A 27,263-nucleotide genomic window follows, 5' to 3' on the forward strand; every position below is an offset into this window, starting at 1 on the left:
GATTAAATTTAGTTCAGCACAGACACTTCTGGTAATATTCTAGAGAGGTTTTTATCTTGGGTGAGAAGGTTCAGAACATTTACATGGTAGGTTGTATATCTTGCGCAAGCTGTAAAAATGTGTGGACTTGTAAAACGAGATTGTGCTTGGTACAACTTTATTCACTGCGTCTGCTGCCCCAGCGAGCACCAAAGCCTCCAATTACTGCAAAGTTATAAAACTCTAGACAGATGGAAAATTAATATTTATAGCAAAATACCCCGGGTTTTGATAAGTGGAAACTCTTGGAGCAACAGATGATGTTTGCAGTTAAGATTTAGAAAGCAGCCTGTTCAGGAAAAGATGAAAGCTCGTGTACTTTCTGAAGTAGTAGGTCATCTAGTGATGGCCTTAAATGTCAGCATTGCTGTTTCTGTGAACTGGAACCATCTGTGATGAAATGCTTAAAAAACGTTGTTCTGTACTGGTAAAAATAAATATAGAGAAATTATTTCCTCAAATGGCCCCCCAAACCCAGTAAAAGTTGGCAAGATCCACCTCTCATTTCACAATTTCTGAAAGGTTTACAAAGGCTGCTGCCTTGACAGAGCCCTGCACAGTGCAGGAATAAAAAACAGAAAAGCTTTTCAGGAGAGGGGGAAGTGCCTCATGTCGCTCAGGAGCTGCCAAGTACGGCTGGCCTGAAGAGCTGGAGGTCAGGGGCCGTGCAGTGAGCTCATGGATGTGCCTGTAAATCCAGAGTGATTTTCTTAGCTTCAGTGCTGTTGGTTACTTTGGGAATACAGGAAGAAGTGTTTTTCTGGTGATTAACGTTTGCACACATCCGAGTCTAGTCATCTTGACATAATGGCTTAGAAAGGATCGGCACTTGGTGTCAGAGGTAGAGTCCCTTAGCCATCAATGTTCTCAGCTACTGAACTTGAATGCTCTACAGAAATCTGGTTTTCTGGATGAAGCTCCCTCCTTTCTTCCTGAAGTCCAGAGCTTGAGGTTACCCACGTGGTTTTCTGTTTGGGTCTCCAGTGCCCTGTGCTGGTCCGCAGCTGAAGTTTTGTAGTTTTCAAGTTCTGTTGTTTTCTCAGGGAAGAACTCAGTAGTAGACATGCATGTGTGTGTAAGTGCACACCTAGAGTATGGCTAAGCTTTGCTGAAATAGTATTCTGCAAAACAGATTGAGAATATTTGTTGTTATATGCTGAAAGACATCAAGATAAAAAGGTTATTATCAGGGCAAGAACCTTGTTGTTTTGTCCTGCTTGTCCATGTGCGTGACCAGCCTGTGTTCATCAGTTTAGGGGCAGCCAGGGAAACCTCCTGCTGTGCAGGGACGTGTTTCAGTGTTAAGAATTGGAAAAAGTGTTGAAAAAAAGTGTGTGTGGAAACTTGTTACGTGAAACAGGTTGTTATCTGTGCAAGACGTTTCCATACAGATCTCTTGCAGAAACCAGAGACTTTCAGGAGCAAGGTACAGGTTCTCTACAATGAAACAATATTTTTTTCCTGTTTTTCCATCGTGTAATAGCAAAATATTCTCATCTGGTTGGTATGCTGATGATAATGAATATCCCATGCTGTTCCTGTTTTCTATAATGTTGTTGCTGTAAGCTTTTATTACATTATGCAAGCACTGTAGTTGTTAGAACAAGAAAAAAGTATTTTAGTGAGACATAATGTTCTGATAGGAGCAAACCTCTCTACTTTCAATGTAAGAGCTGCTCCTCTTCTTTGTGTTTTTGTTGTTGTTTTCTTTGTTTTAACAACTATCCTTTTATTTCCCTGGCAAACTAATCAGTCAAGTATATTTTCAGCATCTTTGTCTTTTAAACCAGATTACTTTGCAATATATATTAATGGGAGAGGTTTAGAATTCATGTGCATTTAAAATAAAGGGGATGATGGTTCAAATGATTTGTAAAATATTCTAACTACTGTGACTATACCTTAATTATTTGCACAAGCCCACGTGTGCACCTAATTTCTATTGCAACCTGCATGACAGCCACAGCAGCGGTACCTGTGCTCCCGCATGCTTTGTTGCTTTTGGAAAGCTGCCCGTGTGCTTGCCTCTCTTGTAGGTTTGAGGTTCTCACCTGTGGCTGTGAAATGCTATTAGCAGTATTTCAGTCCTGTTTCAACCCCACAGCTGTTGCCTTTCTTCCTAGTTGTATGAGGAGAAGTGAAAGTGTGCTTTCCTTGCGCTTCCAGGAGCAGTGTGTCAGGGACACCAAGAAGAAAGGAAGAATGTGCTACTCATGCCTACAGTTTAGGGATGCTGCAGTCTGAAGACAAGTGCAGAAATGAGGGACAAAAAATATTTTATTTTTCTTTAGAGGCTGCAGAAGACTGACTGTAGTATGTAAATATTTGTGGAAAAAGGAGTATGACTAATAAAGGATTGCTTAGCAAAAACCAAACAAGGACCAAGCTGGTGTGTTAAGGCAAACAGATATAAACTGGAAGCACAGGATCTTAGACAAGCGTGTCTAACAACAAATACAATGTTAGTGTTTGAGGGGTGGGGAGCCAGGTGATGGTTTCTTCATCGTTCTTTGGTGTTTTCAAGTAAAGGCTGGATGCTTTTTTCCAGAGGAAGTGCTCTTCTAAATAAATACATGCCAATTTTGCTTAATATGGAAATAACTAAATGAAATTTAATGCTCTGTGATAAGATAGGTTTAAGAAGATTGATGGAATGGTGTAGCAATTCAAATGAATACAAAGACTTTGGTGTTGGTTTATGTTGCTTTGTTTTTGTGGAAAGGAAAGGAATCATTTCTTCGCTGGGGTCCCTGGTGGACAGCAGAAGAATTGATGTAATTCTGTGCAGCAAGTTGAACATAAAGAAAAATGTTCTTGTCATCAGAACAGTGAAATACTAGGGGGAAAATGCCTGTGGAAGTCGCAGTAATATTTTTGATGTAGTTGACTTTTGCTTTGAGAAAGAAGAACGAACAGGGTGACCTCTACAGCTTCTCCCAGATATTTTTTCTGAGAGCCTGTAGTGGGTGATGTAGTTCTCCATTTTATCTTCAATTTCCTGAATGTTACTCTGGTAATCTGTTGCCCTTGCTCAGCCAAGTCTCTGGACCTTTCGCTGACTGCCTTGTACACACATTCATGAGCACCACATGTGTAATGAATCTGTTTAAAGCTTTACATCCAAGCACAAACAATATTCTACATGTTGTAATTTCAAGAAAGAAAGTTACAACACACCATCTTCTTTTTAGGTCCTCCAGGGAAAAGAGGTAAGCGGGGCAGAAGAGGAGAGACTGGTAAGTTTTCACTTTCGTATGATCCATTGCTGTTTGATGTCTGTGTGGTTTTGGGAGGATGCATACCCAGCATGCCTTCATCTTTATTTTTATTGCTTGTGTGCTCTGAAAGAGGGTTCTGAAGCTTCTCTCATAGAAATTTGTGACCCTTGGCATATACCTGTTGGCCTTCCAGATAGTTATCTGGTTTTGAGTGTCATTACTTTGTAGTCACACTTAATAATGTTTGACGTGGTGCCATTGGCAACGTTACCGGTACTTGTCAAACCATTTCTGTGTCATCTAAGTCTTGCACAAATCAGAGTAACTCCATGTTAGTCAGCAGCTGGGGGGATACTGTAAGTCAGAATTGCATCAGGCCTGCTTGGTTTGAGACGAACAGTTTGAGAAGGAAAGAAGTATGTTAAGAGTGTCAGTGTTCAGGGGAATAATGTGACAAATAGAGTATTCAGTGTGAGAGAAATTGCTGTTTACTAGAAACAAGTAGCAAGTTAGTTGTTACGTTAATAAGAAAAACTTTTGGTGGTTTGTTATCCTGTACCAGGGAGCTGGCTGTTGAGAAATAAAATCTGAGTGTTGGCGTAGAGCTTGAAATTTCATTTGAGACAGCGTTGTGAGATGCTGAGTGCCTCTTCCTGGGAATTGGAACTGTTGATTATGTTTCAGGACTGAGTCTTCAGTGAAGGTGAATTTTCTAGAATTGATGCAGGAGAAAATGAGCATTTCTAATCCCCTTGGCTATATTGTCTGTTTTGCCAGTTAGGGAATTCTTCCAATCAGCTTGGTCTCTGTAAAATCATTATGTAGCCCTCCTTAATCTTGTACATGTTTATTTATCTGGCTCTTAAAAACTATTTCCATATTTTCCTGCATCACAAAACTGAAACCTAACCCTGCCAAAGGTTATTATAAATCACCTTGATGTTTCCATTCGAGGTTGGATTAGTATTTACTTCAGAGAAAAGTGCTGCACTACAGAAGGGAATTCTGTGGTTAAAGATTGTCTTACAGATGATCCTGGCAATTACTTTGCAGTATGCTTGTTGATTCATTTTATGTCTCAAATAAACACACATTAAACTATTAACAAAGGAAATTGATCTTTCTTGTTTAAAAACAGACCTGCAATTTAAAATGCCATTTAAGAATATTTACCAGTATAAAGAAATTGCCTTAGTTACAGGACAATAAAACTGCATTGTTAAAAACAAAAGGCTATCAATATTAAAAGCAATCTCCAAGTACAGCTGCTGTGGTTTTATACTCCTTTTTCACTTCACTTTATTCAGAAATTAGAGAGAGGCATAAAAGCTAATGAAATGCCATTGATTTGGGAGCTGCAGCTGCTCAACTTAATAAGACTGAAATAGTAGATTTGATTTGTAGCCCTTTGATGATGTTTCCAAGAACTGCTATACAAAAGACTTTGAGTCTAAATAATTGAAAAAATGTGCAAATATCACTTCATGAAGTGTGACATTTTAACAGGGAACATTTTATATGTGTGCCTTGAGAAAGGAAGGTGATGAAAAGAAAGTTCAGCACTGTCAGGTGGCCACTGAAACCTGCCCTTGTAGGCAAAGTGGAAGGCTGGAAGATGCTGGTGCACGTATGTCTTGACTAGATGCCAAGGATAAATGCCAAGGGTACTTGGTGCAACTTTGCATCCAAGCTGTGATGAAATGCCCAACTGTGTGGCTAACTGAAACTAGTGATGTGGTTACATATGCTTTGTGTGGAGTCTGATGAAATGAGTCATGAGTCCATGGCTGGTATTTTTGGCCTGGCATGAAATTGCATGGAAGTGGATGGAGAAGCAACTTGCATAAGATTGCATGACCGTAGCTGAAGAATTTGCTTCCTTGGTAAGGTAAGAGCATGCATTTGAGCAGTAGCTGTATTTACAAGTTGCAAAGCCCAACCAAACCAAAAGGGACTTGAATGGGAAAATGCGTACAGTGTATTAGCAGCATTGTTTGCTTACAATCCTGAGGCCTTGTGTTTGGATTTATTTATATGTGTCTTTCTTTAAAAACTTCATAAGCTTACGGTTTATTTTTTTTTGTCTTTTTTCCCCCCCTCTCTTTCCCCCTTACCCCCTCCACAGGACCTCCTGTAAGTACAGTGATACATTGTTGGTTCTTCCAGAATCAGGGAGAAATCTATGTTAGATCCTGTTTTGTTATCACCACGATAAACTGATCATGTATCATCAAGAGGGAATTTTGATATTTATACTTACACAGCATAAACACTCACTAATTATTTTGGAACCAAATAATTTAGTCAGAAAGTTCCTTAAGAAAAATGTCTCTAAAACTATAAAGCTTTACATTCAGCGCTCCAGATAGCAGTTTGGACCACAATTCCATGTAAGTACATTATGCTCGTTTTGCTTATAACTTGGGAAAAAATATTTTGCTACAGGATAAAAATGTGAGAGTGTGTTGTCTGAAGTCCAGACTCAGTTATTCTGCCTTGTACTGGGTAGCAACTTCCTCTGCAGTTGTCACAAACTCTTGGGGTAAAGACTTCTTGCTCTTCAGAGGTACATGGGCTGACAGGCTCATTGTGGTGAAATTGTTACTGAGGCCAGTAAGTCCTTGTGCAAAACGAATATTAAATAAGACTGCTCCATTTAGTAACTTGGTTGACTTTCGTGCTGCTTTTGTTGGTAAGAAAACAGTTTCTCAGCTTTTTGTTTTGTTTGTTTGTTTTGTGGCACATTCCCAGGGTAGCTCAAAAGTCAGACTTGAAGAACAGGAGTAAACACATGAATCTCAAACATTTGGTATTTGTCATGCCATCCATGTTCACCATACGGTATGAAAGTGTCAGCTTGAAAATAGTGAATTGATATGCTGAACTTCTGCTGTGACCTATTGATTTTAGTGCAAGCTGTATGTACTGAGCAGTGATAATACTTATCCTTGAAAGATTTTGACCGTGTTCTCAGGAGTTCATAGTGGCAAGTTCATTTAACAAGCCATCAATGAAAAGCCAGGCTTAATGCATAACAGTGCAGTCTATTTGACAGAAACATTGCCTTCCTCAACTTTTTTTTTTTTTTTTTTTTTTTCAGTCTTCCCGTGAAACAGAAAGAATAACCATAAATCATGATGCAAGTGGTTTTCCTGTAGCAAGACAACATAGCAAGAGTTCACTATGTGGCTCATTATGAATGTCTTTGACTCTGTAGGTCCCCTTAAAAAAAAAAGTCTAGCTCATGACAATATTAATACAAACCTGAAATAGCTCAGAAGGCTGAATTATTCTTAAAAAGTGTCTGACTTAAAATTCTGAGTTATATATACAAAACTGCCTTACAGTACTTCATCTTGCTGAAAGTCAGTAAAGTTTTAAGTTGCTACAAGGCATTTTAAAATGTAGTTTCTGTTGCTAATTCATTTCTTGAATCTCATAGACATAGTGTGGCTAGGAGCAACTGTTGCAAACTCAATTCTTGTTTTCACCTGGAATGCTGTGGTAATCCTTTTCATTTAAAATAGCAAATATTTGTATATCCCACACAGTATTCCATAGAGTTTAGATGCATGCTGTATTTTCAAATGGTACTGCAGTGCTCTGTTTATTTTCCTGGTACATGACTACTGAGTATCATGTGTGGGACTAGTCAAAGGCTGGGGCTTTCAATTTTTTTATGCTCTGCTATAGCATTCTCAAATTTCTTCTTTGGCACCTATGATCTAGCAGTAGCATATGTATTTATGACCTTACTGCCTAAGCACTAAATCTTTTTTTTCTTTAACCACATGTTGCCCTTTAGTCTATAGGGGTGATCTCTTCATAGCAAAGGCAATGTCATTGAGCATCAGAAGTAGTCAGTAGCTTCTTAACTAGAATGTTTAATTTAAAACATACGATTTCCATTGTCAAAGCCCCCTTTTTCACCATGTAGTACCGATTTCATCTGTTGGCTTGAAATATCATCACATATCAAAAAAATTATGGATGTGCACTTTTTAATTTGCCAGTAATGTACTCTGCATGCTTGTTATGTCGTATGTCATGACTGTGTTGTTAATGTGTGTCATACCATTTCATCTCATTCAACCAGGGTCTACCAGGGCGAAATGGCTATCCGGTAATTCATCATATATTTACGATAGCTTATATTACTCCAAAAATATGTTTCTGTTTTTTGGTTTTGCTTTATTATTGCCAAAAGGACCTTTTACCTGTTTCTCAGATGCCTACAAAACGTAAGACTTTCCTTAAAATAAAACAAAATCTTTGAGAAATTTTTAAAAAGAATCTCAGTGATTACAGTGCATAAATGCAATGCACTGCTTGTTTGACATTGTACATATTTTGTGTTGACTTTCTGCATTCTTGCATACAAAATTAATTTTTCACTATAATTAAAAAATATGTATAATCCTTTAGCAGTATACTGCATCTCAATTTGCCATACTAGAAAGCTGTTCAGCTGGCATATGCAATCTCTGAGTCCTTTCTTTCAATTGTCCTGTTTCTCTTGATTGCTTCCTTCGATGCACTTTGATCAAAATAAAATGCTGTTACAGAGGTCTTAGCAGTTGGCTGCGTAGTCTCTCAGAGTAATTTTATGATAATGTATGTACTTCATTTTTCTGTCAGTTTCGTTCATATCTTTGGGATTTGTTGCCTGAAAATTGTAATATATGAAATAATGCATCTTTCTAAATTCTGTTAACAATATATTTCATTCAAGTAGTCAGGAGAGCTGACTGTTGTGTCTCACTCAAGAAAAGAATTGTGTGCCTGGTGTGGTGTGTATTAGAAACCACGTGACAAAATGTGGTAGCAGGTTCATTTCAGAGACAATACATATGTGGAACATAGTGACTGGTAAGGTATGATAATGATCTTACTTTAAGTGCTTGATACTATATCATGGAGGGCCATTCCAAACTGATTTGCCTGTATATTTCAGACAAAAGATTAAATTTTTAGTGAGTATTAAAAATGTTTCTGTTGGTAGATGTACACTGCTTACCTTGAACAGCTGGAGGTGGAAGACAATTTGAATGGTGTTTTCAGGGCACCTTCTGTAATTGCAGAGTTTACTGAGAAACATTACCAATGAAATATCATCCAATGCATATCATTAGTATTATGAGTAGTTGCAAATTAGCTGGTGAGAAATTAATTACTAGTAGTAAGAAACCTGCTTGTATGCAATGAAACCATTATCAGGTTTCAGAATGCTTATTCCAATTTCACTTATAGTGCTTAATATGAGTGTGTGTGTGTTTGGGAGGACAGAGTGAAAAGTGTTACGGAAAAAACTTCTTTTTTCATAATCTAGCTGTGAACTTTGTATACAGAGATTTGGATTTATAGGAAGAAAGACCCATGGTGACAACAGACCAGCCCTTATTTTGCGGCTTCTATGGAAATTAAATAGTTTTGGAGTTCTGTGTTCCAGCTAATGACCTTAAAGCACAGGGTGAAGGTTATGTTGTGCAATGCACGAAAGCCTCATAGACATCTTGGCAAGTTTAGAAAATGAGTGAATGCATCAGTGATGGACTCATGCATGTTTTGAAGGCTCCACGAGGACAGCCTGAAAATATTATTTCCTTCAAAGCCTGAAGGCCCAGTGCTTTGTCCATGGTCCAGCTGTTTTCTTGGAGAGGTTTGCTGTGGGATCTGAAGACAATAAAGGCACTTGAAAGCAGTGTTACTGAAATTGCTGATTCTAAAAGTGACATTGTTATGGACAAACTTCAGTGTGAATTTATTTCTCTGCATGCATATAGCTATCTATGCGTGCACATGCAACTGTGTGCCTTTGGTACTGCTTAGCACTTATTGAACGCTACTTCTTCCTGCTTGAAAATGCCTGGAAATAGAATTTGGCTTAGCTTCTTCTCATTGTCCTTGACTGGCTGTTCAGACCTTTTCAGTTGCAGCCATGTCATCCTGCTTTAAATGGGAAATACGTAACAGCAAGTGTGATGCTTTTTAAAAGTACTTGTACAGTCTTTAGACCTCTATGAAAAGGCTATTAGAGTTTAAAGTTATTTCTCTAGAGTCCTATTTAACTCCTGTTGAAACTTTACTGTTTTAATCTTAGATTTTCTAGGGTATTCTGTGAGGATAGTGAGGTATATCTGCCACATGTAAACCGAAAAAACTCTCTGCTCAGTAGGTAAAAAGATATCACTGCAATCTCACAAAACCTAGCAGCTGTTTTCTCCAAGACTTAAGTTTTCAGTGTCTTCATTCATTCTAATTCTGAAGGTAGCTTAATACATACTAACAATAACAGTGAAAGGAATTCCAGTGAGAAATCCAAGTTCCTGGGAAGACATGGTATCAAAAGTCAAGAACATAAGCTGGACTTACTGCTAATGTGTAACACAGTTATCAAGGGGTTTATAAGACCATAATTAATTAGTTATTATGTAAGGCTCCACCAAAACTATAAAAGCTGTATAGTGCTATGGCTCCTTTTATCCTTGTTAAGAGCTTTGTATAACAAATAGAGTGATCAAATGCAGAGTTTTAACTCTTTCTACTTCTGTTTAAAGTTGAAATAAACTATCATAACTTCTTAAGTAAAAGAGAACTAGAAAAATGTGTAAATATAAGAATAAGAACATGGGCATTTTTTGCAGTGTTGTTGCAGACAATCTCACTTGAGAAATAATAATGATGGAACTTGTGATAATAATAATAAAATAATCTAGCTCCTTGGGATTGGAGTAAAGAGACTAAATACACAAACCCTGTGGTGTGGGAAAAAGAATCTTTTGAGCTGGTTGGGTGAGTAGAAGTTACTTTTCTTCCACTGAAAAATTGAAGTGGACTGAGAAAATTTTTCCTACTTCTTCTCCCAAGTTGAATTTCAGATTAAATATCCAAGTAAATCATCCTCAACATTGCTGCATTGTGGTACAGATGCATTATCTTCAGATTTCAGAATGAAGTGTCAGAATATGACAGTACTCATAGAATTGCTTCATAAAAGAAAGGGTCGGTGAAATTTCTCCTACATCTTTCCATGATAACAGGCTGCAGAGCAGCTGATGCACTTACAAAACTTTAGGACCTGTGGAGAGTTTTGTCTGCTCCATGTGACTGTGTGCTTTGTATTAATTCCCATTTTCTCTATCTTTGTTGACTTTAGTAGCAGAAAATGCCTTAAACATCATGCATCTGAGTTTTGTACCTGTCAAGATAGTGTCTCAATATACCATAAGACAAGCAGTATCATGATCTGTAGAGAACTTCAGATTGCTGTTAGAAGTCTCTGACTCCTGTTCCAATGTTAGTAAAGACAAAGAATGCTCCAGGAAAAAAAAGAGAAGGGTTGTAAATGGGTTTGAGTATGAAGAAATATTCTTTGTATGGAAGAATGTGAAAACTGCTGTTGTGTGAAATTGGAAAAATGTGCTTTATTGTTTTGCTGTATTTCTCTGTCTTTGTCAGTACTTCTTATTTCATTGTTTCTGCTGCTTCTCTAGGTAGAGAGAGACTGAGGCTGTGTAGGCACGTGTGCAGTAAAGGTGGTGTAGCATGAGCCCTTTCTTCTTCCTTCCTCCATTCTTGCTGTCATATTATGAAACTCTAGTGTAATTATATATAATAAATTTCCTGGACAGCTTGGGAAGAGCACCTATGTGAAGGACAAAGCATTGAGCTTTCATTCTTTCTATTCTGAGCAATGACAAGGCAAGGCTACGTTTGAGGGCTCTTTTGTATTGCCTGCATCAAATAACTATAATATCTGGCTCTGGTCTTCCACCTGTTTATTTTTAAGAAGCATAGAGCCAAACCAAATAGACACGCTGATAGTATTTTTTTTTTCCCTAGCATAAGAAGTAATGTACAATTGATGCGTGAAGTTTTCTAATCAGGGTGTTCTGTCAGATGGCTGCTTTTCCAGTTTCTTTCTTCTTTGTTAGCATTGCTAAAGAGACAAACAAAAGAAGACTTCTACGTCAAGACTTATTTTCTCTCATTTAACAGATTTAACGTGGAAGTCTATCAAAAACAAAGTGGTAGGAGTTGTCTGGGCTTTTTGTGTCAGTTCAGGTTTATCTAGTAGCCTTTATTCTGTTATTTTTTAGTGTAAATAAAACATATGGTATATAAAGTTAATTTCACCCAAAAGCAAGTTTTTAAAACTCCAGTATTCTGGCAGCTCTACAGCTCTGGCATTGCAGTAAAATGAACATAACTGAAAGAATCAAAAGAGAAGAAATCTGAGAATTTTTCAGCTGTGATTAAGCTCAGCCTATGGAAGCCTTAAGCATCTCTACAACAGCTGTGGTATTTCCAGTAGCTGGTCAGGGCTCTTCTTTTTCAGTTGCAGTGCAATATAAATGTCTCAGCTCAAGTATCTGCTTTGTCAGTTCCTGACCTTCCCCTGAGGATTTGACCTGGTGATCCTACAGAAGCTTCTGTCTCTCTTTTACAGCATTTCTTTTTCTCAACAGGTGTCTTTGTAGACCACCTTTTATTTTTGGCATTTGACCAAAATAAGGTCTTAAAAACATATACCAGCAAAACTTTTGCAATAAATTTCAGGTTTGGTAGATAAATATTTATAACTATTTTGGGTTTCAGAAGACTTTTTTATTTTTAAACACATAGAAAGTTCAAAACATCTGGAATCTGAGAAGTTTCTTTGTACTCAGTGATTTTATGTGTTCTCAGTTCTGTGTAATTTATCCTTCTTTTTTAGTCCTGACAGTAGTGATTGACTTGGAAATCATGAAATTTTCAGTTGACCCATCTGCCTGCTTGTTCTGAGTTCAGGGAATGCTTTGCTTCCTTCAGAAAGGTACAGATGGTCAGCTGTCCATTTCTGAAGGTTGCTGGGTTTTCCAATTTCTAATAAAGAGCCATGCATTCACTCCTTGCCCAAGAGTTGTTCCAAAAAGTAGCCAGCTAGCTGGTGCCAGTGCTTTAGATTCACCAGAAAATGAGTGACTACTCAGTTTAAATTAATAAGTATCAACTAATTCCTTAGAGCTCTTTTTCTTCTTTCTCATAACCACTTTCCATTAATATATTCATTATAGCAGATCAGAACTCTAAATTTTCTTGCTGTGCTCATCAAAACTCTGAATTTGAGCCATTCAGTAGCGACAAAACTTTGAACATCCAAAAACATACTTTGGTCCATCTCAAGTGTAATACCAACATCGCAGCCAGTCCCTAGTTTTCTTTGTAGGCCATACACAACTGCCACAACTCTGCCACAGAAGCTTGTAAGAGGAGCTAGGTTTCTCTATTACAATCAGGCCACGAACCCCAAGAGTTGGGGCTGGGGAGATTCAACATTCAGTTCCCTTCCAATGCATGGAGATAAGCCAGTTTTCTGTGGCTGTAGGTGAAGGAAGCTTTCAGCCTTTTCCATGGATCCATCTGTCAAGTTCAACACTCAATGGTAGCTATTGCAGCATACCAGTGTGGCCTTTTTCAAGCCATACCTCTGGTATATGATGTGAGCCCTGAGCAAAGGTTATCTGAGTACAAACTTTACCTTGATAACGAATCATAGGTATGGTCATAACTGCAGTTTTTAAGCTGTAGTCTCAAAAATTACATTCTGGCACCATTAATGTTCAGATATGTGTGGGATAAAGTCAACCCTGGCGAAAAAAAAAGTGGGTTAGACCATTCCTGCTTGCAGTTGTTGCCATTCTATAGTATCTGTTAATAGACCTACAGTGGCAAGTTGTGTCAACTTGACTGTTCCTAAAAAACTTCTATGGCACCTCAAAAATCTTCATAACAGTCATAACGCAGTGAATCAGATTTTCTCAACAATGCAATACCCTAGCAACAGTTATAATGTTTCCCCAAATACTCTTCAGTTTAAACAGGCACAACAGACATTTGCTGTGAAGCAGGTTAATGAGTATTCTGTGCTGTGTGGCATGCTGTAAGCATTTGTTATTTTTATTTTTATTTTTTTTTAGAAAAATACTGCAGAGAGGATGTAGTAAATGCCCAGTTTTGCTTACTAACTTCGTGACCGTCTAAATTCACATGGCTGTCTGCATAGTAACTGTAGCCTTTCTAATGAGGTCATGTTAATACCAATAATGTCTTTTATGACCTTTGAATCTATGAATCATGTACATGTATAATACAATTCATCAGTCTATATGCTGATTTTTTGCACTGATACGAGATAATATTACAATTTCTTTGAACAGAAAGGTCTGAGATATTTTAAAGTCAGAGTTTCTATTAATTGTGTCACAGATGATTGAAGCTACACATCAGCACATGTTTATTAGCTTGTTGCAGCCTGATTGCCATTTTGAATGAACCATGGGCTGAATCCTTTCATCTGTAACATCCATCTAACACTTAGTGCATGAATAATGAAATGCAGTGTTTATTCCAGCAGCTTACTGGAGGAGACAAAGTGCCCCAGGTTATTCTATACTGGTTACTGTGACCACTGAGTAACTACTGACTCATGGGAAAGCCAACAATGAAAAACAAAACAAAACAAAAAACAAAAAAAAAAAAAAGAAGAGGTTTCTGTGCTTTCCCTCATTTGTAGTTCCAAAAAGAGAGGTGACATAGGTGAGCCAAAATAGAAACTTCATGTGATGACTTTAGAAAATGATTTGGTTTGCAATAAATGCCTGCGTACATAGTGTGTTCTGGTTTAGATTAGTTTCTAAAATATTTTCTACATAACATTATAAATAAGGTTGTAAAAATTAATAGAATAAAATAACATGATCATAGATTTATTGATGCATCATTACTAATATGGACAATTGTTACTACATGCTGGATTCTCCAAGAATCTCTGTCTCAGATGCATGCACAGAGAACTAAAATCTTGAAAAACCCACAGCTCTTCATGGCATTTTGTAGATGTCAACATGAATCAAGCATAACACTAGTATATTGTAGGTTTTTGTGAATCATTTTAGAGTTTATGTTCACAGCTAATGTCAATTCTAAATGATACAACCCCGTATATCTATCAGGTAAATTAAGGCTTATAGCTGATGGTAGATAGATAGGTGTAATTTAACAATTAAATGCCTTTTTTCGATATTTCCTTTCATGGCTTTAAATTAAACCTCACTTTCGTAATTAAGATCGTATAAATAGGGAAAGGAATTAAACTGGTCTGTCATTTATTTGTCAGTAAAGATATATTTCTGGTCTCTTTAGTCTACTCCACTGGCTTCAGTTTAGCAGCTAAGCAGGTGGCATGCAGAAGGCTGTAGTTAGGATTTTTCATGTCCATGCTTTGGCAGACATAATGCTTGAACTGTACCTAAGATCATTCATTCTTGCCTTTCTTTGGGAATCCTGCTTGAAATTTCCCAGTCATTTCCTTGCAACACACATTGCAAATCTCCAGTGTAATGGAAATAGCTTTACTTATGGAACAAACTACCTTTGAGCAAAATTATGCATTCCAAATGTTTTCCCAGCATATGCATGGATAGATATTGTAGCTCTGGGCCTCATTTCTCAAATTGTATTTGTGACAATCGCATGCAGATAGACGGTGAATAACCAGTAATAGTTAAAGGTGCCTCTTGCAATTTGCCTGAACTGTCTAGTTTCTCACAAGTTTTGAGATTCAAAGGAAATGTAAAATCACAGTAGAGATTCTGTATTTAATTACTGCGTAGTTCTAGAAAAGAAATCCAAAACTGTCATAAGATTCTTAAGTCAACAGTTCATTTATCTTGAAGCAGAGTTGCAAATATGACACGTGACTTTCCGTAACACTGGATCTTTCATTTGGCCCTCTAATATAGCTGAAAGATATCTATCACTTTACTACCCATATAGCTCTCAGATGAATATGCTTATGGGGGAGTTTGTGCATTTTCAATCCTAATTGAGGCCAAGGGCTGTAATATTTCTTTGAAGAACCTTGTTCCTAAGTCACTAGTCTAGATGGTTTTATTCCCAGATTTCCAGAAAATGTGCGGTGGAAGTGCTCTCTCAAAGCCTGGTTGCACACCTGCTTCCCTCTGCAGCCAGGTTTCAGGTCCTCTTTATGACAGAGGCCCCACAAGCAGGGAACATCTGGAGCAGACAGGCACCTGAGCTGTTTGTCCTCAAAAAGCCGAGTGAGGAGCTTTCTCCCCATTAGGAACCAAAAGGTTTTTTCACATACCTGCAGTGGGCCACACACTGCTTAGCATCATCCAGTGATTTCACCAAAAATAGTTTGGGCCAACATTTGTCATGATAATAGGATCTCAGCCCCATGTTTTCATGCTTCGTTTTTAATGTTAGAAGTTAGGTGGTAGAACAAAGCCTTAAAGTACTTCTCTAGTCCAAGGGATCTGTTGGTATGGGCGTGTTTAATGCACACTTTGCCTCCTGCACCACAAGAGAAATACTAGAGTGTTGTTTGGACTGCCTTTGTTTTCCTGTTTGAAAAGATGAGTTCTCAGCTATGTGCGTGCATACCAAACTCAAGATTAGTTAAAGCAGTTACATTTCTGAAAGCAAACATGCTTCTCTGGTAGGAAAGATTTATACAAGCAGTATGGAATGTCTATTGGAAGTTTTTTTCTGTGACTGTAGGATACAGATAATAAATCACCCTCACAAAATGGTGGTGGATTTTTCTTTTCTTCTTCTTCTTTTTATTTATTTTTCCCCCCCCCCCCCCCTTTTTTTTTTTCTTCATTGGCTTAAGGTAAAGCAATTAACATTATTTTTACTAATATTAAGATCTACAAAGTACTGAATCTAGAAGAAAATTATTGAGTTAAGAGCACTTTAGGTTTATTTGGTACAAATTCATAGCAGCTATTCCCATGATAAGTGAGAGGAATTTAACCCTTTGCCTCACAAAAGGAGCATACTGAAAAACAACCATATGTACATGAGCACTCATCAGCTGAAAGTAATATTAAGTTTTTAATGTAGAAATCTGCTCCTTTTATATTTGTATTTGTACTACAATAGACTGCTGTTTACTTATGGTTGATGAGGCTGGAATTCTTAGCAAATGAAGTAAAACCAGGAAAAAATTGGAAATTGATAAAAAGCCATACTATTCTTTATGTAACAGTTCCTCTTTTTACCAGATTGATTGCTTATCTTAGTTGCAATGATAAGGATAGATTATTCTACTTTTGTTCATGTTGAATAGCACTTACCTGACAAGCAATCACAGAAATAAATGTGAGGGCAAAGTGGATTTGGGACCTTGCAGAGAAAAACACAGAAGACAAATTGCAGGTGTGAAGGAAATGCTTTATTTATCAACACACAGATTTTTTTTTAAACAGGTTTTGTCGCTATACTGGAGCTTAAAGGTTTATATATATATGTTATATTTTTTTCAGTGGCATTTGATATGTATACTGAGTTTTTGGCCTACAGCAACTGGAATGATTTATGATTGCTACTCACAATTTGTTTCAGAGAGCTTTGTTAGCAGTGGTGCAGTTCTTGAGTGTTAAGGTTGAAAGCGTGGATTACAGAATGCTCCAAAAGCACCAAGAGTAACTAACTTACAGCACTTTAATAACTTCTGTTTTGCATAATATACGATTTGCATTCCAAGTCAATGTGAAAGTCCAAGTGCAAATTCCCCCTCCCTCTCTCCCCCTCCCTTTTTTATTTCTTTTATTTTTTAATAGAAAAACTTGAGTGAGTTTGTGTTTTTCATTCAGGTAGCCTGACTGATTAGCTATCCTTCAGTATATCTCCAAAGAGGAAATGACCTCAACATTTCCACTTCCAGCTGTGTGGATCAATTATCCTGACTTTTTATCCATTCTGCAAACGATAGGAGATCTCTCATTTTAGCTCTCTGCCCTTAAGGTATGTAAAATGTAATCTGGTATTGCCATCACATACAAATTGTTTCTCCCTAAATGGGAATGCAAAGAAACTCATTTTTGTTCTTCATGCTGTCACTAGCTTCTGCAAGAATCCTTTTATAAGCTTGAAATCCAGTTATGTCGAAAGAAAGTAATGAAAATATTTTATTTGGATGTGTTCACATGTGTCATCCACAAAACTTAAAAGCATAGCCTAGAGATTGTAAGAACAAATAATGAAATTGATAAATGTTTTAGGATTTTAGGACCTCTTTCACTGAACTGTATTCTGTGTTTGAATTCACTAGTTCAGCTCTACAAAACTTCAATTTCAGTTGTGTAGTAGGACTGAAATTAGGAAGACTGATTTGCTGGAAAATGGCTCAAAAAAGCATAGGTGTGAAGAACTTGGATTTGGAAGTTTTTCTTGGTTTGGGATGAGTAGCCCATGTTCTATGTCATACACTGATCTCATTTCAGTACCTTTCTTCTCTTGGCTAAATGTTTTGTTGGCTGATTTTGCTCATTTATGTTTACATAGCAGTTGTCAAGGAGGAAAAAACTTCTTTCTAACTGCATGGTTGGGACACTGGTACCACTTTGAGTTGAAAGGTGATTTCGGGATAAAAGTAGAGAAATTTCTGTTCGTTTCTAAATGGGGTAGCTTCAAGAAGCAGAGGTATAATTATGGAGAAATTCAGTATCTTTCCTTAAAAACTTAAGGGTGAAGACCAGCACCAACTTGGTTTTAGAAGATTTTGTGGAGATGTGCTTTTGTTCTCGTGTGTCCAAAAAAAAAAATAAAATTAAATATAATAATTAAAAAATCAGCAGCTTTTCATATAAATTTCAAAAAACACATAAACTGAATTTGTCATGAAAGAAAAGGAATTGGCAGGAGGAATTTGGAAGTTGGACCTGTATAGCTTTTCACCTAAAAAAGAGAAAAGAACTGCAGAAGAAGTTTGAAGCAGTATTACTGCTGAGTCTCCGAATTAATATGACAGGATTCTTCCAGCATCTGCTCAGTAGCCTCTTATCAACCCAGCTACAAGCAACCCCAAAATTCTTTTAGGATTAGAAAATCCATCATTCTCCCTGTCTTTAACCTTTTTGAGTGAAGTATTGAAAAGAAAAGTTTTCCATGTTTTCTTGAGTTTATTCTTGCAAAAATTCTGGCACCAATAGAAAGGTTATTCCATCTCAAACATAATCTCCTTCATTATCTCATGATCTTTCAAATGTTGGACTTTGTTTAAAGTGAACTGTCCAGAGTCTTGCATGAAAGGTCATTAGGAATATCTGAGGTCAGTGGGACAGAACAGTAAGACAATAAGTGAGGTAGCCCTTAGCTTCCCAGTGACAGTAATAAACAGTAAATGCACAAATTTACAAGTAAAGATGTTGTGTGCTTGTCTGAGCACTTTATATGCTTTTTTGTTGTTAATTATTTTGTTTTGATGGGGACCTTAATAAACATTCCTTCAGGAAACCAGTTTTGGTACTGATTGTGGTAAGATCTATGGGATTTTTTTTTCTTCAAAGACTAGAAATAATTCTTAAGGTGCAAATGCTTTCATTGCTATGTCCCACTTTTCTTGTTAAACCAGGGAAATAGGACAAGTGGTACATCACTAAAAACTATATGGGGAAACACTTCAGGAAGAAAGAATGAAAAAGGTTGTAGCGCATCTGCATTCTGCTTAATTTTCCGGAATGAAATATTCCCCTTAAGTATATTTTACATAGTTTTCCCATAATGTTTTGTGCTTTCTGAGGATGTATGGGTTCCAAAGCATTTTGGGGGGGACAGAATTGTATGCAGCATTACCAACTTTTAAGGAATAATATAGGTTATAGTATGCTTAAAACAACAGTAGTGGGTTGAAACTAGCCGCCCATATATTTGTGCCTTTTAAGTCTGATAGGTACATGACACAAGTATCTGAATGGGCTTGCATGTGCAGAATTTTATTTTCTGGTGTCTGAGCACATATGGCAGTGCACAGCTGAAAGCACCTGCTTCCCAGTTAAAGTTTATACACAGTGCATCTGTGCAGGTTTTTTGTATGTTGTATCCAGATGGAAATGCTGTATCTAGTGCACAGGTCTGAATGTTGGTGTTTTGGTTATCCTCAAACTGTTCAAATGGCTTTCTTCAGAGCACATGATAGTCACAGGAAGGAGATTGTAGGATTTTTTTTTTTATTTTATTTTTATTTTTTTAATCTAAAGGTCTATTTATAACCCTTGGCTTTTTGTTTTCTTCTTTTAAAACCATTGTAACTGTTCTTTGATGGAGATATATCTGCTCAGATGGATCTCCTTTCTTGTAAGTCAGAAAGGAAGAATCTCTATGGCATCCTATATCTTTTTTTCTGAATTCTCTGGAAGCTGCATCTAAAATATGTGCCTCTTTAGGTGGATAAAAGGAGCTTGACACTTAGATTCCTTGTATCCCAAAGGAGTACAAATTAATTAGGGTACTTGCTCTTCAGTTTTGTTGATGTTCCAAAGGTGATGGTTTCACTAAGAGAGGGTCAAAAATCAGCCTATAAAGGTTATGTCTCTGCGGTGTTGCATTACTTGCCAGAAGACTGTGTTTTTATTTTTACGTTATGGTCTGCATTCTCCCTAAAATAAAAGATTTTTAGAAACAAAAGAAAGAGATTGACTGAAAGAAGTGAAATGAAATTTTTTCTGTTATTCTGTAAAGCCATCAAAACAGGCAGCAAGAAAGACTGTTCTTTAGGAGGGCTCCAATGAGTAAATGGATTTACTTCCATGGTGGTGTGGGGAGACAGAAGGATTCTTCAGAATTATTCCAGGAGAATGAAAATCTAATTTATCAAAGTCATCATGCCACAGCTGTTACAACAATCTATCTCCTGCTGAATGCCAGCCAACTAATTTTTGAGAAGTGATATTTTTCACAGTTTATTGTTTTCTCATCAACATGGCACAAACCACATCAAATATTTTCACACAATGTCATTGGCATTGACGAATTAGCCATGTGCTTTCTATTTATGGATACAGGAGTTTCAATTTCTTTGGGAGAAACAAGAACTGTTGGGTAAAAGGTAGGATATATCTCTCTGTTCTGTATATAAATTCTCATTTTTCAATTACCTGTTAAGATATGCTGGAATTCAGTAGCATAATGAAGTATTTTTATGGATGTATGTAGTTCTGGAACCCTTCACAGGACTGTTTTTAAGCACTTTAAGGTCACATTTTTTAATATTGTTCCTTTTTATTTATTTATTTATTTTAAACAGCAGGCAGTTACAATATGCCATGGTAAATCGAACACTGTCTGCTACAGTCTGTTAGAAGAGCTTGTTCCAACTTAGGTCTGCTTAGTTTTTTCATGTATTTTTGCATATATATTTCAACAGGAAGAGCAGTCATATACTCAAAAATGCATCTGCACCACAAGAAACTGCCTGTCAGATTTCCTGCAGAAAATAAAAAAAATAAAAAAAAATAAAAAAGAAATGAACAGCATCTCAGCAATTATTTTTCAGCTGTGAAATGTGCTTTTGAAAAGCTGTGACTATAATTTTTCTTGCATAGAACTCTTTGTACTCCCGTATTGTTACCATATGTGGCGCTTTTTTTGTAGTTAAGCCACTCAGTGAATAGCCAAACTCTGAACAATTTTTCTTTCTCCAGATTGCTGACTTCTAGATATAATCAGCCCTTCTTATAATTGCAAAGGAGTCATTAGAGTGTTCAGACTGTGTGCAGGTCTCCAGGCTAGGAGTCTTCTAATCTATCCTGATGTCTCTCCAAGAAAAGGTTTTGGAGACTGTACCTAGCAATTCTGGTAAATTTTGGATTCTTTAAAACTGTCCTTCATCATCCATCATCTTCAGTTACTGATTATTTCCATTGTCTAATTTAGGCTAATCTGGACTTTAGAGCCACTTTGTGAAATCCATTTCTTTAGGTCACGTGTCCTTATGTTTCTTGGAATTCAAAGACAAATGTCAAAAATATTTTCTTTCCAGTAAGAAGAATAGCCAAATAAGTGTAAGATCCCTGCCAATTCTGCTTGGCAGTCTCCTATTAGCATTAGATTATTGCTTTACATATATATGCTGCATATTTCTCTATATTGAAGGCACAGCACTAAGCAGGTGGTTTAAAATAGAAATTGGAATAAATTCTGTTTACCTTTATGTTCAGGGACTGAAGTCTTAGTGTTGAGAGCCTCGTTTGTGCACGGTGTAGCTTTTCTGGCTGGTGAGAGTAGTCTGGAGCCTTAATCGTGGTGCTGCTGTTCTTCATTCTCTGGGTTTTATCAGCTCCTTGCTTCTGAGTCTCTTCTGTGTTTGCAGGGTATACTTTTAGTTCCTTGTTGGCTTGATAAAAGCAATTTTATAGAGTGAATGTGGTTTATACCAACATGCAAAATTCTTGGAATACAGGATTAGGCTATTCAGGATTAAACAATACACTTTTCTTTAACAATGTAATTTTTCCATTGAAATAAAAATGAAGTATGCTGTCTGGGGGTGTTCAATTCAAATCTGAAATAATTTAGTATTGGAGTTTTGAATGGGTCTAGGAGAAGCAGGATGTTGTTTTTCAAGGCTGAAAGAGGTAGAGGCTCTGGCAGTTGACACGGAACCTGTAAGGTTATGGACAATAAGATTAAGCAGCCTAGCTGCTGTGAACTTTTTCTTTTAAATCTTTTAAAACTATGAAGAAACCCCTGCCTTGAAATACATTTACTTACTTTGCAATCTCCAGGTGCTGATCCACCTTGCTGACTTTTGTCTCAAGTAGTAGCTAATAGCAACTGCTTGAGGGAAGGATTCAGGAAATTCCGTAATGGACTTCTCTGAAATAGCCTTGTAGTGCTCTTGTCAGTAGTTTTGCTTTTGGGGATAAGGGTGTTTTAGACAGAAGGTTCAACTCTTTTGTACTCTCTCATTGTTCTCTTCTCACAGTAAAGTTTCTTCCAGCATGAGTGATCTGGATTATTTGCTTTTATCAGTAATGTTCTGATTGCTGGCCAGACTTGTTGCAGGTTGATTTAATGCACTTTTTTCTCCCAGGGTTGGGACAAGTGATTTCTTTACCTGGGCTTTTCACTCTCACTGTTCTTGAGAGCAATCACTTCCAGTCATCAAAAAAGAACCAATAATGTTTCATCAGTCAAAGAAATTTAGAAGTTGAACAGCTCATCCTACTTTTTGCCCACATAAACTCTAAAACAGAGTTTCACTGAAGAGAAATCTCATCAGACTCGCTAGGGCTAGGGAATTATCTTACAGCATCTAGTTAAAGTCAGCCTTGTTAAACCCATAACTAACCAAAGAGTAGAAGGGTGTGGGGAAGAAATAGCATCTATCCATCACTTTGAATGGTATCATGATGAGGAAATCTGTCAATTCTGATTTTTCTATCAATCTTTAACTAAAATAGGTGATTTGAAAAGACAATGTGTTTTGTTTCACCTTACCTGAACCTAGGCACCATTTGTAAACCTGCTTTGAGACTGATTGATTTTTTTTCCACACAGGTGTTTTTAGACTCACTCAGACACAGTAACTGAGATGCAACTGATACAGGTGCTGTAAAGCTAAATTTTAGCTTTCTTCTGAATCCTTGATACCTGTTATTGTACATGTCTTTGCATAAGAGATTTCAGGCAGCTGCAAGTAACAATTTAACAATCAAGCTTGCAGCAGATTGTTTAGAAATATGTAATAACTTAGTCATGCAACTTAATCAGGATAAGAGTTTCTGAATTCTGAAATGCTACAGTGATAGTCAAAAAATATATTTTAAAGCTGTCAGATATCTAAAAAGATAAATCTAGAGGATTTAAAAAAATAATAATTTACCTATTGTCTACATTGCAAGAGAGATTATTTTTTTTTCAAAAATACTTGATTTCTCATAAAATAGGAAAAACGGTGAGCTATCAAAGTCTGAGAAATGGTTATGCATTTGAAGATAATTGGCCTGTTTTTAACTTATACATATATATATAAATACAGAATTGGACTAATCTGGAGTGTCAAAATTTTTCCTGATTTTTCCCACAGAAGTACAACAAATACATTTTTTCTGCATGCTTCAAATGAATATAAACCTAGGAAAATTAATCACTGCTAAAATATGCTGATCCAATTTATTAATTAAATCAACCCCACCCACCCCCAAATGTATTTAGATAAACGATGATCTGCAGCTCCTAAAGAAGAGGTAATATCTGTTTTTTGTGTAGTATGTATCTTCTGTTTCAGAATGCAGTGTTCCTATGGGTATTCCTTAGCTGAAAAGGATGACTGAAGGACAAATAGAGAAGGCAGAAGGAAGAAGATAATCCAAATCTTCCGCTTTTTTCTGTACTCCTTTGAACAATTCTTTTATTCCATAATAGATTTCACGTGATATCTTTTTCTTATCTTCACTTTTCACTCAGAATTTTCTAAAGAAACAAAGGCTGTAGTAAAGCTACTTCAAGTGATATTACTGGCCATCTTTTTGATAGGAAAGATCTAAAGGTTTCTGGTATGTCTGCTGACATTTTTGATTTCTAACGATAACTCCCTAAAATCCTTAAAATGTTTACCTCTAGAATAACCCAGTTTAAACAGTAACCAACTGATTTTGTGTAGTATTCAAAATCTGACTAAAAATCTCATATCTCATATCTCATAGATATTTATCTATGAGATTCATTGCTTTTTACAGCATTCTTGAGGAGTGGAAGCTACTTCTCACAAACAAAAGCTAAATGGCAATCATATTCTCCTTCCTCCCGCATGTTGACCCTGTCCATTTAAGGATTATTAGATAAGTAGTTAAAGCTGAGAAAATAGTGGTGTATTCTTGGGGGGGGAACACCAAAATTATTGTGTAAGCAACTTTGCATTTGAAAATCCTGGAAAACGTCTAATACCATAAGTGAATATTCAGTAATAGCATGTATTTTTAGGAAAGGAAAAGCATAGTCCAGAAGAAACATTTTCAATGCCACCTCTGTTTCCTGTGTGAGGTTGGTGGATGTGTCTGTTGTATAAGAGTACTCATCTCCTTGTCTTGTGGTGTATTTTCTAGTTTTTTGAAATGTTTTACAGGAGTTGTGTTATAGAAGACCATGCTCCCCTTTTCTACCCTACCTTCCATTCCCCTCTCCTCTCTCTCTCTCTTTTTTTTTTCTTTTTTTTTTTTTTTTTTTCTCAGAAATGACATACTAACCTATAGTAGCAGCAATTTAGTGAATAAAGCAGGAAGCTATTTGAACTATGTGGTGTGCAGCTTGGGAGATGGTCAAATTCATTTTACTTTGTTTTGCAGTTAAAGACCTGTTTTTGTTGTTGTTGTTGTTTTTAAATAGTGAAAGAACATTATTTAATTTCACAGTAATGACCCCTTAACTTAAGGGATTTTGTTCTCCTGTAGGGCAGTATGTGTCTGTCTTTTGTTCTATAAAGGGAATCCCAGAAGACTTTCCTAGCCTGCAGACCAAATAGTCCTGATACAAATGGAAAGAAGGGAGGGAAATTGTTATCATTTTCAGTTATGAGTAGGTGTTTCTCTTCAGCTTACTGGAAATTTCTGATTCTTCTTTACTGAGAATCTTTGAGATGCTACATATAGGTTTTAATTCAAGCGCACAAGCTATGTAGCATGGATAAAGAGACAACAAAATAAAAATTAACACTACCAAATGCCTATCAGTAAGGGAGCGCAAAAATAGCAAATAGTTTTCTTTGTTTGTTTGTTTCCTATGATAAACTTTCACTGAAAACAGCAATTATTTGCAAAATACAAAACACTGCTACAGCTACAAGAGCTTTTGGCTGCTCCCTCTAAACCAGCAGTTTGACCCCACAATGAATTTTCCTTCTACAAATACTTATGTAAGTATTTTCTGTATTCATTCATCATACATGTAAATAATTAAATCTTTTCGGCTAAGCTTGCAGGAGACTAAATTTTGCTGCTGGCCTACACAGCCCTCTGGGGAACTTTATATACTTACAGCAACCTTACTGTTGAGTTTTCATTGGTAATATCTGTAGTTTGCTTTTTAGAAGTAAATGTATTCATAGCCTGAGCGCAGCTTAACCTTTGGTTTTGCACCTGTAGCGGTATGTGTAAATAATACTAGATAAATATAATGTAATACAGTGCTAGAAGAATCTGAGAAAGCTAATAATTTGGATATTTGCCTCATTTTTTTGGGGTGTACAGTAACATTTAGAAGTTTGCTAAATAACTGTGAGAAAATTGGTAAGTGCCATATATGTGTTTGTGAGCTACAAGTACGTGATAAATAGCCTCTGAGAAAGCATACTAATAAAAGCTATTCTGTTAATACATTGGAAAATGTTGCATTCTTTTTTGGGTATCAGGGAAGAATTGGTTTAGAGAGAACATTAGAAAGATTTTGAAGGCCATCTGAGCACTCACAAACTTTCCCAGGATATCAGCCCCTGACAAAGATAGTGGTCATGAAGACAACCAAGGTACTGGTGACCTGCTTTATGTGTTCTCAGCACGTCATCTACTCTGTGCTGTGACAGGAAACCACAGTAAGAACTGAAGGGAAGGAGAGGTAAGGTTATTCCTGTAGGGCTGCCCAGGCACAGCAACTTGTTATTGGAACAGACAAGTAGGTTAGTGCAAAGGCTTCTTAGAAAGCCAGTAAGGTACCAAAATCATGAATTTCACAGAGTGTACATCCAGCTGATGTACTCTTTCATTGTAGATGTCTGGACTTTCCAGCAAAGTCTATGGTCTAGACTGGGAGAGAGTGAATAACTTGGGAACTCACTAGATTGACACCACATCACTTTGTCTTAGCATTTATTACTTCCTTGATAGCTGCTGGACTGACTGTTGGATGCGACTGTCGCTATTAGTGTAGAAAGTAAGAATACACACTCCTGGTTGAAGGGGAGAGTAGAAGCCCTGCAGACCTGATTTAGGCTAAACTATTTACACTTGGAGTTTTGCTCACAAGGAAAGCCTAGTGCTGACAAAGGGTACAAAAGACAGCAAGGGTAAAATGGATCCAACTATGTGCTGTCTTCCAAGCAACAGTGATCCAAATCAAGCCGTGTGAGCAATCCGTCCCAAGGGGCCGTGTGCTTAGGGAATGTGGTTTGCGTGAGAGACTGTCAAGCTCTGGGTGAAAATCTGGCTGCAACGCCAGCATCTAGGAGAAAACTGTCCCTTTTGCATGGGGCAAACAACTGAAAGCTCAGAGCTTCTGTCTGATGACTTCAATAGCAGAAACAACTTCTTTGCCTGTTCTTGTCCCATTGCCAGTGAAAGATAACTTGACTGTTCATTTTCAGAAGGTATAGACCTTAAACACCCAGTGTACAATTACTCCAACTTTCTCAAGCCCCAATCTGATCACCTAAGTATGCAGTTAATACAACATCGACTACTGAGTTGCAACAAGGTGCATGCACATGAAATCATTTCTAGAATTTGCATCTAAATAACTGGAACACACCTTTGCACAGTAAAGGAAACAAATAACTTTTAAAGTATCAGTGAGGAAGTTCAGTGTTTTCCATTGGAAGGGGCAGGAAGGAAAGCAGCATAAGGTGTGCAGGCCAAAGTATAGGGGGAATTCTTTAGTAACTCAATGAATTGTGTGAACTGATGTTTCTTATTAAACATCACTATTACAATATGCATTTAAATACAGATTAGTTATGAGATTTTAAGTGTTTGCTCTTTTCATCTTGCAGCCATGTGATTGTGAGAAGATCATTCAGAAAATAGGCTACCTATTTCATTTTCTCATTTAAAGAAAAATACTCAAGCCAGATGCATTATTTCATATGTTTGGTTATGTTGTACCACTGTGGCTTGCCAAACTAACAAATCCTTCACTGCACGTTGAACACCAGCTATTGCCTGGCTACTTTGCATCATACTATTTTTATTTCTTCTGTCGTAGGTCTGCTCCTTTTGTTGTTTCATCTCTGTGCCTTCATTCTTAAAGTATTTTTAAGGTATTGCACTTAACAGCTGACATAGTTAATTGTCTTCTAAAGCCTGCAGTATTCCCTGAGTCTGTATATATTCCTCAACTTCAGTGTTCTGCTGATTTTAACTGTTCCATTTTGTTTTGGCTTTTGATTATCCTAGGGTCCGATTGGTATGGATGGAAAGCTGGTAGGTGATTTGTTCAAAACCAGTG

At 36.9% G+C, this 27,263-nt stretch overlaps 1 protein-coding gene across 1 annotated transcript in view; it reads left to right on the plus strand.

Annotated features, from left to right (window-relative positions):
* The window catches only part of COL25A1 (collagen type XXV alpha 1 chain), a 299,392-nt gene that overhangs the window by 149,396 nt on the left and 122,733 nt on the right, over positions 1-27,263 (plus strand). Inside the window, exons 3-4 of the mRNA XM_032186190.1 lie at positions 3,231-3,275; positions 5,383-5,390. Coding sequence (XP_032042081.1) covers positions 3,231-3,275; positions 5,383-5,390 — 53 coding nt within the window. The remainder of the gene's footprint in view (positions 1-3,230; positions 3,276-5,382; positions 5,391-27,263) is intronic.

This window comes from Aythya fuligula, chromosome 4 (assembly GCF_009819795.1).
Source record: "Aythya fuligula isolate bAytFul2 chromosome 4, bAytFul2.pri, whole genome shotgun sequence".
Lineage (NCBI taxonomy): Eukaryota > Metazoa > Chordata > Aves > Anseriformes > Anatidae > Aythya > Aythya fuligula.